The 15,881-nt window shown below is 33.5% G+C and overlaps 1 protein-coding gene across 1 annotated transcript; it reads right to left on the bottom strand.

Moving 5' to 3' along the window:
• Positions 1–926: 926 nt before the first annotated feature.
• Positions 927–3,254, bottom strand: LOC149228776 (polyadenylate-binding protein-interacting protein 10-like). The gene is made up of 3 exons (XM_089375728.1): positions 2,973–3,254; positions 1,805–1,915; positions 927–1,061 (listed from the first exon to the last, which is right to left on the bottom strand). The coding sequence occupies exons 1-3, from the start codon at positions 3,198–3,200 to the stop codon at positions 942–944; spliced, it is 459 nt and encodes a 152-aa protein (XP_089231854.1). The 5' UTR covers positions 3,201–3,254; the 3' UTR covers positions 927–941.
• Positions 3,255–15,881: the final 12,627 nt, after the last annotated feature.

Here is a 15,881-nt window from a genome sequence, read left to right as displayed (position 1 = left end):
ATGTAGTGATGGAAGTAAATAATGCAAATTCTTGGCCTCTAACCAAGCAAGAACGAGATTCTTAGTAATATGGACATCATCGTTGAAATCTAAAGTTCACTTGTATAAGTGGATGACCAAAGTATTGAGGTGCTCCAATGATTGTTTCTTTCTACATTGCGATCGATATGGATCATCGCAAAGTAACAAATCTCAAATAATTAAAGCATTGACATAAAGAAGGAAATTTCTATGCCCCCACTATTGAAGGCTTTTCCAAAAAGGGGGATATTGTTATTGCAAATATTATTGTATAGATTCATAAAATTCAATCTTGGGTTCATTGTTAATAAAGAGTGCACAAGAATATTTGGTTCAAGATTCCTTATAGTCATATAGGGGAAATGTGAGAGAACAAATCAATTATGACATTACCTTCATCAACATGTGGTTGGAATTTGATTTCTAACTATACCACAACAACCCACTCATGGTTGGAAATGCAAACACTTTTATTATGAAACACTAGGGAGTCCATTATAGCCATGATCTAACCTTCCGACATGCAGAACATATAAGATTCTTCCACAGAACACATTATGATGTATGCATCCCTGTAACAAGATTAAAAGCCATAAGGACTACAGAACTTGAATCTTTGGTCAATTCACCAATGTTGAGCACATCTTGATGAATGTGCTTCATACATCTGAAGCTTATTCTTGTTTGATACAGGGCCAAAATTATAAGCACAAATGCAGATCGAAACCACACACCCCCAACAAGGCCCTCCAAACAAGACAGAATATTGACATCCAATTTTCTTAAGTGAAAAGCCAACCAAAATTATTCTAATTCTGCAACACAATATATTACAGAATATGATACAATCCCTACCACCTTAAGAGCACAAAACTATCAAGAAAAAAGAACCCATTAAATTTTAACTCCCTAGAAAATTTTCAGTCTGGTGCTTGAAGGAGAAAATGATTAAATAAACAAGGATAGTGATGTAAAGCATATAAATGGAGAATTACCTGTCTGCAATTGATAAACAGTGCTGCAAGCCGCTCTTCTGTCACCTAATTTGGCAGTATCCAGAAGAGTCATTAGTGTGACTTGATAACAATTGACAAAACTTCACTCGAAATTATCTATGATTTTGCAATCCCGCATATGTCGGTTGCCTATATATATACCAGTATTATTTTCAGTAAACATTGACAAGTCTAATTATAGGGCAATGAAAGGGAACCACTGGCACCAATAGTCCTACACTAAATTTTGAGTGTGTTTCTATCCATTGTCATGTTCAGATAACTCTCAAAACCAGGAATTAATCCCCCACTGCACCATAAATTAAATTCAATACAACAAAGCGCCTATGGTGCCATTGAAATCCCAAATTCTCTTATAACTTTCAAATGAAGACACTGCGTATGATTTGGGAGGTGACATTGAGGTGTATACGTGGCTTGAAAAACAAAAATAGCCTTCCAAGTGAGTGGCATACATATCCAAGAAGATAAGTTAAACATGGGCCTTGCATAACCAAGAAAACAAGTTAAACAATGCCCTTTGGCACCTAGACGGGCCAGCACATGCATGGGAGAAAGATGGATCACCAAACATCCCAGAGGATATTTAGTGCTCGGCATTCTGCTACTCAAATTCATCCTGACATAATACTCATACCAGTTTTAAAATTCCGGTTAAGAAAACGTCAATACGATAAAGGTGCTGTTACTGGAAGTTGTCTTGATACAACAGATGCAATGCTATTGAAAATTATTGTTTCCCTAATTTCTGCCATGAATTCACTTACCTGCTGATCAATATCACAAACATAAACTGTTCTTCTAACGCTGTCCTCCTGTTGAGCTCTGATGTTCCTACCGTTGAGCCTCCTTTTACCCTGATTGAAGCTGTTTTTCTTCTGATGCACCACCAAGTAAAACAGAACGTCAACAATGCAGCAGAAGATTCAAACTGAAGTGACAGATAGGAGAAGAATAAAAATAAAGTAACAGATAGAGGATAATCATAATGCCACAGTACGAAATCCTCGAAAGGATACGCCACTTTGATTTCTACTCAGCTTGCAAATTTAGGAGATAATCGTATTAATTTGTAATGAAATCCTTAACAAGTGTAAGGATATGCCACTTTGATTTTACTGAAAGCTTGAGAATTTAGGAGATAATCATATTAGCTTGGAATGAAATACTTTGATTTTTACAAAATGCTTGTGAATTTAGGAGATAATCATATTAGCCACATATGAAATCCTTAACAAGGGTTGTGCCATTTTGATCTTTACAAGTTTGAAAATGCAGGAGTTCGTTATGTTGGCGAGTAGTGAATCAAATCCTCAACCAGGAATATGTCATTTTGATTTTCAGCAATGTTGCAATGTAAGCTTGCAAATTTATAAGATATGCCATTTTGATTTTCAGTAAAATTACAGATCAAGCAGACATCATATAGACAACAAGGGAACACACGAAACATGCAAGCATGTTTAAGTAATATTAGTCCCAAAATGAGGACTATACCTCCCCATAGCCAACTTGGAGAAAGTTGAAGCTTTTGATACATGTAGCACTTTATAAGCCATTAATGTTTCACAATTATTGTGAATGTGAATTTCTTTTCTGAAAATTTTACTTCTAGAAAATTACAGCTACCCCTGACTTGTAAGGCATATAAATACCATCAAAATCACCCAGGAAATTTTACTTCTAGAAAATTACAGCTACCCCTGACTTGTAAGGCATATAAATACCATCAAAATCACCCAGGAAATACAATGAGAAGCGCTGTGAATGTGAAATTAAAACACCCTTTTTTAATTTTTCAGTATCTAGTATTAACTACCCTTGCACTTGTTTTTTTTTAACATTAAACATCACTCAGAAATTGCAATGCGATATCCCCCAGAAAAATGCAAAATTCCATGCAGATCAAAGAGGAAAATGATATACAAATCTTACCCTCCTGCCGTTATTAGCGAAGCTGCCATTGCCATTAAAAATAAAAGAAGGCGACCTGTGAGGCTGAGGAATGAACTCCTCGGCTAAAGGATTCAGTTTGGAGAGCAAATCTACAAGCCCCCGCATGTCGCCATTGAATCCGCCGTTCTTTTCAGCCCGGGAGAGATCAGGGGTTCGATTTCCGTAACTCGCCCCTTCGACGCTCACATTGTTCTCCACCAAAGCCATCGCGGTGTCTCAGATGCCACGAAATTCTCTGGTCTGCAACCTTTGAAGATATGCCGGGCGTGTCCTAAAATTAAAGGGTCAGATACACAGAAGCCCCTGTATAAAGGGCGATTGGGTCCATCCACAGAGGGGAATGTCCCTTATTGGGAAGGGCAGGCAGCAGGGCGTTTGTGGGTTTTTTCTTTGCCGAGGGTTTGAATTCAACAGAGTTTTATTATTGATTCTTCTGCTTCCCAGGCTGCAGACATACAAGCCGGACCTGGAGCAGACATTTACCGAAATTTCCATAAAACCCATGCAGCTAAGACAAACCCTCAGTATTCAACCAGAATGCCATTAACTTATAATGCTCAAATAACCATGGACTCTTGCATGCAGGTAACAGAAACCCTCAGTATTTAACCAGAACGCCATACAATAGCCGAACTTACCAAAGCCACACCGAGCAGGCAGGAACTCCACCACAGACGAAAAATCGCACAGACTGCAGAGCTAAACAAGCAAGTAACAATACTCGAGCAGGCAGGAACTCCACCGCAGACGAAAAATCGCACAGACTGCAGAGCTAAACAAGCAAGTAACAATACCAATCCAAATGCCGCGAAGACAGTAAAACCCAAGCCGAACATTCCAGCATCTTGAGGAGGGACACCTGGCCGCCGATCAGACCACCAGAGCGCATGCAACCACGTGCCCCTCACGCGCGCCACGTGCCATTCGCCTCGATCCATGCGAAGCGCGTAATAAGACCCCAATCCCTTCCGCCCCGTAAACCTTAGTTCGACTTAGGAAAAATCACAAATATTTGCAAAAATCGCGTCGGTCAACCCAAAGTCAGCGATCTATCGATCGCTTATAGTCCCCGGCAGGGACTAATAAGTTGCTATAATTTTGTTTTTATTATAATGCATTTTTCTATTTTTCTAAGTTTTTCTCTAAAACTTAAAAAAAGTGTACGTGGACAAACATATCGTGTAATGATGATAAATTTTGACCACAAAATCTTTTAAACTCAAAAAAAATATATTAAAATTTTACTTTATAATATATATAAAATTATTCTATTTACAAATTAAAATATATACATATTTTTATATTAATTTATTTATAATTTAAATTAATTTTTGATTAAATAAATATGGTTTAAATTAATCAAACAATTACACGTTACCTGCACCACACTAATCATATTACTTAACATGGTTAAATTTTTTAACTCCACTGAATTTAAAATCAACAACCATCACATAATTAAACAAAAAAAACAAAAAACAAAACCACAATATCACTGATTATTCTAAATTTGTGCATCAAATTAAAATAGACGTGGTATGATAATGCTTCAAAATTTATGTATTCCCTCTACAACGAAGTTAAGATGTAGATTTATGCAATTGTTTGTTTAATAAGATGCCTTTTTGGGTTTGGTTATATATATTGTTTCGTGACAATATACATGTTTTCTTTTTATTAGGTGGGAACCCCTTCGAAATCTTAAAACTTGGCGTTTAGTAAGTTTGGGCTTATTAAAATATTTTTTATATACATTTTCTAATATCATTTACTAGAAATTATAATTTGTTGTTATATGCTGATTCATATGTTAAGAATTTAAGTTTTCACTTATTTCTATTTGAGAATTATTTATCTAAATGTTTAAGTACATGTTTAGCATGTGAAAATCCGTATATATCAACTTCCTTGCTTTAAAATGTTGTAACTTTCTCGGATCATAAAAGCTATCTGGTTGTCCTTTTTCTTTGTGTTTGAAGCGAAGTATCGTCACGGATGGAAATGTATAGCATAGGGTCAAATTACTTTCATGTTGTATTAATTAAATTAAATAAACTTTTGAATTTTATCGATTGAATGAAATATAATTATTTGTTATTTTAATATGTTAGATAATAAAGATGAAACTGATATTGATTAAAATTAAATTTGATTTTCTAATATATAAAAATAAATATTTTATTTAAAAAAATTATAACTAAAATTTATATTTATATATAAATAAAAGTTTAATTTAAAGAGTTTATAAATTAGTTTGGAAAATAATAGCAATATCAATAAAATTATGATAAATTTGGGAATTTTTTGAAAATTTGGGTTATCGCTGTCAAACTTCAAGATTTTGGGTGCTCTATAGGTTCTTGATGGTGCTAATCTATTTCCACCATCAAAAGAATGATTTAAACATTATGTTTGAAGAAAAAATTACTGACAAAAAAACAAACAGTAGACAACCCCTATATATATATATAAAGATTAAAATGTCATAGTATGTAGGAAAAAAAAAAGAACTTACTTTTAGTGGTTTTGTGAACAATTTATTTCTCCATTTGAGTGGGTTCATGTTTGGAGACATGTTGCCACTCGGACTAGTGACATTTATGAATAATTGTAATGTCATAGTATGTAAAAAAAAAAAAAACAAGTTAGTTTTAGTGGTTTTGTGAACAATTTATTTCTCCATTTGAGTGGGTTCATGTTTGGAGACATGTTGCCACTCGGACTAGTGACATTTATGAATAATTGTATTTGGTGTAATAATGACAATCTATCTATAGAAGTTATTCTCACTCCTATTAAAAAAAGTCATATTGTAAATACTTTTAAAATAAAATGTTGTTTTATTTGTTGAATATATTTCATGATTCATGGCAAAAGGTGAGTCTCTCGCATTAAGTGAAGAATCTAATATATAATTTGACATATGAATGTAGAAAGTGTGATAAATTATAGTTGAATATTTTAATTATATATATATAATAATCAACTTAAATCTTTCTTAACTCTAGATTTATCAAGGGGCCAGATAGATCAAATCTCTTAAGGTGCAATCCTCTTTTTTTAGTGCAAAACTTGAGGAAAGGTTTGCACCCGGAGAAATTTGATCACTTATCTATATATATATATATATGCGGTCTATTGGACATAAGAAAAATTAATGGCTACTCGTTAAAATTTTATTTTTATGATCAAAAAGAAAGGAAAGAAGTGTTCCAAGATCACTATAGTTTTGTTGACTAAGAAAATCGAGAAGGTTGGAAGTGTGGCAAATGTCTTGGAAATGAGAGCGAATGTGAGTACGGGTCGGGAAGTCTAAGAGAAAGTGTTTTTCATTTTCCACCCTCTTAGTATCGCAAAGTTGACAGATTCGTTCATTTCAGGCTATTTTGGGGATAGACCATCGTTTGATTTCACTTTGGAGCTCGTGAGAATTAGTTCTAATCTTTGCAAGGTTCATTTTCTTCTTAGTTTTGGTCAACGTATAGAGGTAATTATGGTTATCAAGGGTGGGTTGATCATCTCCTTATAATACCTTAACTTCTTTTTTCCATCTAATTCCTTATCCTCCCACTGTTTATCCTTAAATTTGGAGATAATAAACTTTTTGATACTATCCTTAATCTCCAGGATGATCTCTTCCTTTTTCCCCCAATGGTCAAGCCAAGACTATGGATCCTTATGCCATCCATGCTTGAGGCGGAGGTGGGGGTTTTGGCTAGAGTTAGAAGCAATTTTGGGAAGCCTCTTGGTTTACATGTTGTAAAGGTTCTTCTTATACATCAAATACCTAAAACATAGCCATGCTTTCAATGGGGCAGAGGCTATCTTCGATCAAGAGGATAGGATAGGGAATATTCCCTTTAACCTTAAGGTTGTAGGTTATAAAGTGCTTTTTGAATCATCTCAATCTTCCTCCACAACTCTCTAGATATATTAAGACCCCAAACCTCACAACCATATAAAATAACAGGGGTGACAAGACTCTCAAAGAGGAGCCTTTTTTACTCCACATCCAAAGATCAACATATTTACAATTGTTTTCGAGCTCATAGTGAGCTTTCCAGCCTCCAATAATCCTATTCTCAATGCTATAATTCTAGTTGAGTTGATGATGAATGTCAATACTTAAATATTTGTATGAATAAACTTTCTCCGGGTAATTGTTATCATAGATGAAATTACCATGGTTGATCTTTTTGGATTTAATCATCATGACTTTGATTGTGTTGGTATTAACCACGGGGGCTTCACTGGGGGAGAAATACCATACCATGTGGGTTCATATTGGGGGATATATATTGAAGAAAAAATGACATAATATATAGGGGGTAAAGGGTTTTTATATGGGCAGGTATAAAAAATGGAGCTCAAAGTTAATGAAAAAATATAAAGGGGTATAAAAAATGTTAATGCAAAAATGGATACCTACAAAATCTAGCAGAAGTAGGGGTTTTTTAACTTGGGAAGGTGGATTGGGTTCATATTGGTAGGGGGTTAAATAATGTGATTTTAGGGGTATTTTCCAATATGTAGTCAAATTAGGGTTATTATTTAATATGCCACGAATGCACGTGATAGGTCAGAGGTTCATTTAGTGAAGCCCTCATGCTATTAACTATCATACCCATCTGGGAGCAGTATTCATGGAGGGTCTTAAGCATATTATCGAGGTCATCATGGCTTCTAGAAAGAAGCATGATATCGTCAGTATAAAGGAGAAGAGTAATGACTATACTAGCGAGCTCGAGGTCATTGCAACTTGCAATTTCCAAACAGTCCTCTAACTTATTGATGTAAATTCTAAAAAGGGTAGGGGATAAGGGACATTCTTGCTTAACCTCAATATTGCATTCAATTTATTTAGACCACCCCTTGTTGGTCTTAAGCTTGGCAACAATATTCTCATAAAGTCGAATCACAACAATCCTCAACTCAAGAGGAACCATTATCTCTTCAGGCCTGTTATATAGCTTATCCCGTGGAACGGTGTCAAAGGCTTTTCTAAAGTCAACAAAACAACAGAAGAGATCATTTTACTATTGTGGCATTCCTCGACAATGATCCTAAGACTGAAAAGATGGTCGATAGTTGAGAGATGCCTCTTAAAACATGCTTTCCCTTTAGCTCTTTTATCACGGTTTTCAAGCCATAGGCTAATCTTATTTTCCAAAATGAGCCCATATAGTTTGCCTAAAATGTGGCTAATCATAATGGTCCTATATTTAGAGGGAACATTTTTTTCCCCAGTTTTAAAGATAGGCACAATAAGGTTTTGCATCCAAAGCTTAGGGAAGCCATGCTTTGTCGCAAAATTGAGGAGCTTGTGAATATTAGGGATGAGGATAGACCTTCCCATTTTGAAGATTTCAGCTTGGTATCCTTCAATATTTTTAGCTTTCCCATTAGCAAGTTTCTTGACCCCGAGCTCCACGATTTCTAAAGAAAATATATCCTCTTTTAGAGAATTGTTTAAGATAACGCCATGGCATTCAGAGAGTCATACAAGTCCTTAAGATATCTATCCTAGTTTTCTAAGGCCATCGAATGATTATCTTTTATTTTACAAACAAGCATAATCTGCCAAAACTTTATGGGTGCAAATTTAGAAAGGTGAATAAGATGCTCTTGTATCTTATTAATCTAGGACCTTTCCTTCCATTTGATAAGGGCTTTGTATATACTTATATTTCTTAGCTTTATAGTATCGTTAGGGGCATCTCTAATTGCTTTCCTAGCAATTTTACAGTCCTTATCATACCAAGGATTGTAAGTTTTATTATGCTTTTTGTATGACACCTCAATAGATAATTTTTTAATGGTAGTGGAAAGGGTTGTAGTAAAATTGTAATAGATTTGATCAATGTTATTATTATATGTAAGGGAGCCAAGATTTCTTTCTAAATCCTTTAGGAAGAGATCAATATTATCTCTATCAAAACGAGTGTGTTGTTGACTCTCGCAGTTCTCTTGCATGTGGCTGGCATGCATGACAAGAATGAGATTTAAGGAGAAATGTTTATGGTCAGAGTCGTTCGTAATCATTAAGCAATTCGAAGTTGGTAATCCAGTTGAGAACACGGGTGTCAAATATCGCATAGTCCATAACATTATTGCCTAGCCCATGAATACAAATCATCTGGTAGGAGGAAGGCCACTTGGTAATTCCATTTTAGATTATCAGATCTCGGGAACTATAAAGTTTGAGAAGCTCGATACCGAATAAGTTCTTGATAATGTCTTGAGAATTTCTTTTGAAACTATTAGTTAAGTCAGCATCTTCATCAAGCCATAGGGGGTTAGGACTAGAGTACTGCGAAGCATAGTAGCTTTGTTAGTGGCAGTTCTAGCGTTAAAGTATCCAAGTAAAAGGATATTACCTTCAATCCTTAGGTTGTGTATGTCCTGGTTTAAAGTAGTGAAAGGGCGGTTCTTATCCAAATTATTTTTCTTATAAGAGGTGGAGTTGATAGGTGACAAGTACCAGATTGCGAGAAAAATCCTATTGTTGGAAGAATTAGATATCTTGATCCAAATGTATTGATTGAAGGGGTCAATTTCATGAAGCCAAATGTGAGAACAAATGGTATTCTTTATATAACAAGTTATACCACCAAAACCCTATGAGAGGATTTCCTATTCCAAGTTGACCAAAGAATGAATTCGTTAATGTGAGCGACCCTAGATTCACCATGCTCCCAAGTTTCAACCAGGAAAATAAGATCAATATCACTTGGGATCCAACTTAACATAGGGCCTTTACACCATAAAAAACATGGCAATTCCAATAGAGGATCCGAAGTGGTCCCAATCCCTATTTACCACTCTTATTTTGGACTCTATCTCTAATAATAACTTTCCTATTCCTAATGATTACCCATTTCCCTTCCTTTCTTGCATCCTTGACCTTTTGGGCCTCTTCACTGAGTTCAAACTGATCTTCTAGAATAAGATCCCCATTTATAAAGATTCTTGTTCCTTTTAGGCTTGGGTATTTCCTGAGTATATCTAATTATGGTCATTACAACTTACCTTAACACCGATTAGTTTGTGCTTATGCTCAAGTATCTTTCCCACCCTTATTTCTTTTGTGAGATATGTTGTTTGAATTTGAGATTTTGTTTTCAATCGTTCTTTTACTGTTTCTAATGTGTCCCCATTGTTTTTCTCTTCTATACTAGCAATTATAAGGCTCAAGGCTATTTTATGACGCTCATGATCAAGTTCAACTAATTTGTTGATCTCTTGTTTTATGGGTTTGATATCTAATTTATGCTATGTGTTATTCAGGGTTAAGTTATTATTTAGTTGTTCTTTTAGATTTTTTTATCTTGCTTCTCAGAGTGTCATTTTCTTTAACTAATGATTGTTTTTTGTGCTCTTTTTCTTGCATCATATCTTTCATTCCTTGGAGTTCAATCTCGAGTGTTATTGTTTTATTTCCAATGATTTGTAGTTGTTTTCAAGCATTGTAGTTAATTTTAGTATAAATTGGTTTTCTCTTTCTTCTCTTCGTTTTTCTAAGGATTCAATGTGCTTGTAAATGCCCTCTTCTCTTATAGATGTAGTCTAACTTATAGACGAAATGGCCTTTTTCCAAAGCATCTTTTTGGTTAATTTTAATCAAAATCCGGTAGATCTTTTTAAAAGCTTAAGTTTAAATTATTTAAATTGTAGAAATCAAGTGCCAAGAAAAATTTTAGGGTGTTGAATCTCTTTATGCATTAAAAATATATTTTAAACAACAAAAAACCACAATCTTGCTTGAGATTGTATCATCGAATTATGATCAAAAGGTCATTTCATCTATGAGTTAGACTATCCCTATATACATATAAAGTGAAATAGTGTATATATATTATTATTATATAGATATAATAAAAACTAGCTTAAATCCATCTTAACTCTGGATTTATTAAGTTTCAGAGGATTCAAATCTCTCAAGGTGCAAACCTATTTTTTGAGTGCAAAACTTGAGGAAAGGTTTGCCTCGAGAAATTTGATCACTCTTGGTGCTTGATGAATTAGGAGTTAAGATGTATCTAGGTTGCGTTAAAAACCATGGGTTGTCAAAACTAGGAGTTTGGAAACCATTAGTAATTTGACCAAATCAAAATGTTTACATAACGTAACATTAAAACATCTCTTCCATATAGGTTGGAGAGCACCTCTCGGTGCAATAATATAATTAATAGTGCATATACAAGTTAAAAATAAATTAAGTAAAAAAAAATAGTATATTAAAGTTAAATTAAGGTACTATCTAGTATAATGTATAAGATTAAGGTTCAATAATATTAAAAAACATATGATTTTACTACATACAATCTTAATAATGACTAGAAAGGACATTAGCATTCTTGTGAATATTATTTAGGTCCTATAGTAACCTGTAAAATTGTGTTTGATGGACTTCCTCAAATATAACAAAATAGGTGAACAACCCAACACCTAGAAGTATTGTGTAAGAGTGAAAGCATACCCCTTTATGGACCATAAACACGTTATTTTGAGTTACATCTAGTAATAGTTATCCTTGTTATTAATTAACAATTGAATTATAAGGCGTAGTCTAACCTATAGATGAAATGGCCTTTTTCACGACATTTTCTATGGTAAACCAAAATCCTGCATAGATTTTTAAAAACTTGAGTTTAAGTTGTTTAATCTGTAGATTTCAAGTGCCCTAGGGGGTTTTTCATGGTGATGAATCCATTTATGCATTCAAAAATGCATTTTAAACAATGAAAAATCACATTCTTTCGTGAAATTGTTTTATCGAATTCGGGTGAAAAGTTTATTCCATCTATAAGTTAGATTACGCCGAATTATAATAGGTTTTTCCTTTTCTTAAGAAACAAAAATTTAAAAATAATTACACCAAAAAATAACATAGAGCCAAGAGGAAGTAAAATAAAAATAAAAATGAATCATTTTCATAATATAATGTAATAGAAAAAGGGAATTGAAAATATATTTAAAGATAATCCAACAATTAAATAATTTATTAAATAATAAAACAATAAAATAACATTGAAGTAAGAAAGAGAATTTGATACAATTAAGATGATAATACATAATAGAATGAAGATGATAATTTTATTATATTCAATTAATGACCATAAAAATAAGTAAAGGAATCTTTGATTACAATGATAACTATACAAAGTAGCAGTACCAAAAGGTCTCTTCCAAAAGGCAAGGTGCAAAAAGTAAAGTAAGGTGGAGTAGAGATTGAGAACTAAGATAAGACATTCACAATGCTCAACTCCAAACCAGAAACTCACTCTGGTTTGGAGATGTATAAGAGGAGGAGATCCAAGAATAAGAAGAACCAAAACTAATGAGGTAGATTTGTCATGTAATATACCCATCTCTCCTAACATCCAAGGTCAAATTAGGGAAGTTCAGTATGGGATGATTTCCAAGGTAGGTCAAAAAGACTATTAAGTACAATGATGTCATTATAAAGCAGGAGTAACAAAAGGCGTCCAACAAAAGTCAAGACACATAAATTAAACTAAGGTGGACTAAAGAGTGAGACCTCATTTGAGGCATGAACAACCCTCGACACCAGGCCTAAAAGCCCATTACAGGGTGGATATGTAAAATAGGGGAAGATCCAAGAACAAGAATGACCAAAAGTGGCGAGGTAAGTCTATCGTGTAATAGACTCATCTATCCTAACATCTGAGGCCAAATGAAAGAAACTCATATGTTATGATGTCCAAAAAATATAATATTAAGAAAGGCATAAAGAGTAAAGACAACTTAATAAGATATTATAATAGTCATTTGAATTGAGAGAGAGAGAGAATGAAAAGTGAGATATAAATAATCAAGAATAAGAATGATTGTGTAATGTTTGTTTAAGACATTAATCTAAATCACAATGTAACTTATAAAAGTGGAAATGCTTTTTAAATCAATACAATAACAAGAATAGCAACATAAACTAGGATATATTGATTGAACTTCATGCTTCATATATGTAGATATATTCAATAAACAATATAAATTGTATTTCAATAATAACTTAACAATTTGTCCCTTTGATCATATAATCCACTCCTTAATTACATAAAGGTTAATAATAATAAATATCAAAAGAGATAATTAAAAAATAACTTTTTTCAAATCACTAGGATTTCATTTCTCATGTGATTTTTCCAGTACAAGATACCCAATTTCAATAGTACATATTAGCCTTAGTAACATTCAACTAGAAAAATAATTCTATCGCTACTTTTGATGCAACCAAATGCACATTTTCAATGCTCTTTTTAATCTACAAACAATCACAACAATTCTACCTTTTCTTTCTTATTTGGAAGAGAAATACAATCATATATCAAGATTCAACTTATAATTATACATATTGAAAAATTCAATACTTCATCATGCAAGCAATCCGCCTTCGAAAGGACTCAAGGATAATCTTTTAGTCTCATGAAAGTAAACTTAAATATACTTTAATGAAAATCAAATTGTTCTTATCTTTTAGTCAAACAAATATCTAGAAAAGAAACAATTTATTATAGAATAAATATGACAAAAAAACTTTTCAAGCCTCAATCCAAAACGAATACATTTTTTAGCAAAAATCTTGAGACAAACAACTAGAGGATGTGCACACAACCTATGTTTGGAATGTCCAACACATGAAGGAAAATGCATGTTTCCATTGAGTGTTTATTCCATGTGTGTGCACAAACCACACTGTTAGAGGATGCACTAACCTCTTTCCTATACATTTTTTTTTGTTTTCCAACATTTTTCCTAAGCAATCATTCAATATGGGATTTTCAACAGGGGTTAGATTGGCCCTAAATCTTATTCTAAAGAATATATTAAAGCAAATTTAACTTTTAAAACATATGCTAATTCCCTTGGGAATTTTCAAAAATTCTAAACATCATTCAACAATCTACAAATTTTAAAATTACATGTTATTTTTCAAAGGGTTGTAGAAGATCTTCCTTTTATTATTTAATCACAAGCTCGCTCCAAGTGTTAGCTCCAATTCTTCTTTGTCAGATACAAAATTACCTTACCGGTTGACCACCCTACTAACTCCCAAATGGGTACTCTTCTTCATGAAAGGCCCCTTCTTCCTCAAGGATCCTCAAGTTGCAATAAGTTGTATGAAGAAAGTATAAAACTAGCAATTCAAACCGTATAAATCGTTTAAAGTATATGAGGTCCCCACCTCCAAAATAAAAACACAAATCTTGAGACCAAACTTGACATCAATGTACCATAAAAAAACTTAGCGTTTCAACAACCATCCAACATTATGGAGTAAAAAGGTGAGGTTTCAAGCTTAACCATCCTTTCTTATATAGCCTTTAAGGCTTGTGCCATTTGTCTCTCCCATGCAAAATGCTAACTATTTTAATTATTTAATGCATCTTATTCATCTACCCATGTGTCACTCCATGCACAAGTAATTATTAAAAAAAAAATAGAGATTATTCATCACATCCCAACATGTTTTCATAGTTTTACTCTTAGATGGTCCCTAAATTGGGTGTTATTAGTCAAAGGAATTGTTATATATCTGGATCAAAATAGTGCAGAAGCATAAGAAAAGATAAATCAATGACTTGATAATAAGCCACTTCGAGGGGGAACCTCCTTTTACATCAAATAAATGAACAATTCTTGTATTATTCAAATGGAAAGAACTCCTTGGTATATATAGAAGTATATTAAATGGTAGAACTATAATTGGGGCGTACATAACAATAATAATGTAAGGGAACAACAATAACAATAATGGGCTTCTATGGGGCATAATAATAACAAAATAGGGGCTACACTATTATTATAGAGACCTAACATGCCCCTTTCCTTCAAAAACGTGTTGTCCTCAACGCTTAAGTAGTTATGGATGCCTTTATATAAATTAATACTCATATTCCCATGTGGAACCTTGGGTAGGTAATTTCTTCCACTTAATGAGATACTCTGAAATTGATTGATTTTGCAATTGTTGGGTTCTTGGTTCAGTGATTGCTTCAAGATCCAATATGCTTTTTCCTTCCTGATCAAGTTTTGGCAATACAGTTTGAACTGAGATCTTGTCACCTATAACCTACTTTAAGCATGAAACATGGAAAAATGTTTGTTCTAACAAAGATGCAGACAACTCCAATTTGTATTCCATAGTACCAATCTTTTGCAACACCTTATAAGGGCCATAGTACTTGGGTGGTAAATTATTATTCTTCTTAACTTGCTTGAGGGACATTTGTTTATATGGTTGTAGCCACAAAAATACTCAACCGCCTACATCAAAATTTCTTTCACCGTGATGTTGATATGCTTGATGTTTCATTTGCTTCTATGGTAGAGTTAGGTTATCCTTTAAAAGTTGGAGAACTTGTGTTCGACACTCGATGTGATGTTCCACTGCTTGCACCTTAGATTTGTCTCTGAGAGACGATGTGATGGACAATGGATGATATCCATAAAGTGCCATAAATTGGGTCATTTTTGTTGTGGTATGGAAGGAAGTGTTATACCACCATTCTACCAAGGGTAACCACTTGTACCATTCTATTTTTTTTATCAGATACAAAGAAATGAAGGTATCCTTCCAAACATTTGTTCACTATCTCAGTTTTCCCATCAAATTGAGGATGATAAGATGAACTCTGACCCAAATGAGTACCGAGAGAAGAAAATAATTATTTCCAAAAATCTCCAACGAAAATGGGATCTTTGTCACTTACAATAATCTTTCATTTTCCATGTAGATTTTCAATTGTCTCCATGAATGAAATAGTGAATGTACTAGTTTTAAAAGGATGATATAGTGCACAAAAGTGTGCATACTTGTTAGACTCATAATGACACTCTTTCCTTCAAACTTGGGTAGACCCATGA

The sequence above is a fragment of the Pinus tabuliformis genome, chromosome J, assembly GCF_031772625.1.
Source record: "Pinus tabuliformis cultivar Carrire ecotype Pingquan chromosome J, CPIR1, whole genome shotgun sequence".
In the NCBI taxonomy this organism is placed as follows: Eukaryota; Viridiplantae; Streptophyta; class Pinopsida; order Pinales; family Pinaceae; genus Pinus; species Pinus tabuliformis.
Note: the sequence above shows the minus strand (reverse complement) of the source record. Positions and strands in the feature narration are given on the sequence as shown.

What these genes read in the sequence shown, in the direction of transcription:
- LOC149228776 (XM_089375728.1), bottom strand. Translation starts at nt 3,200, where the DNA reads ATGGCTTTGGTGGAGAACAATGTGAGCGTCGAAGGGGCGAGTTACGGA. An exon ending in TCGCTAATAACGGCAGGAGG is followed by an intron (nt 1,916 to 2,972) that starts GTAAGATTTGTA and finishes GTGGTGCATCAG; the next exon opens with AAGAAAAACAGCTTCAATCA. An exon ending in TTTGTGATATTGATCAGCAG is followed by an intron (nt 1,062 to 1,804) that starts GTAAGTGAATTC and finishes CTGCCAAATTAG; the next exon opens with GTGACAGAAGAGCGGCTTGC.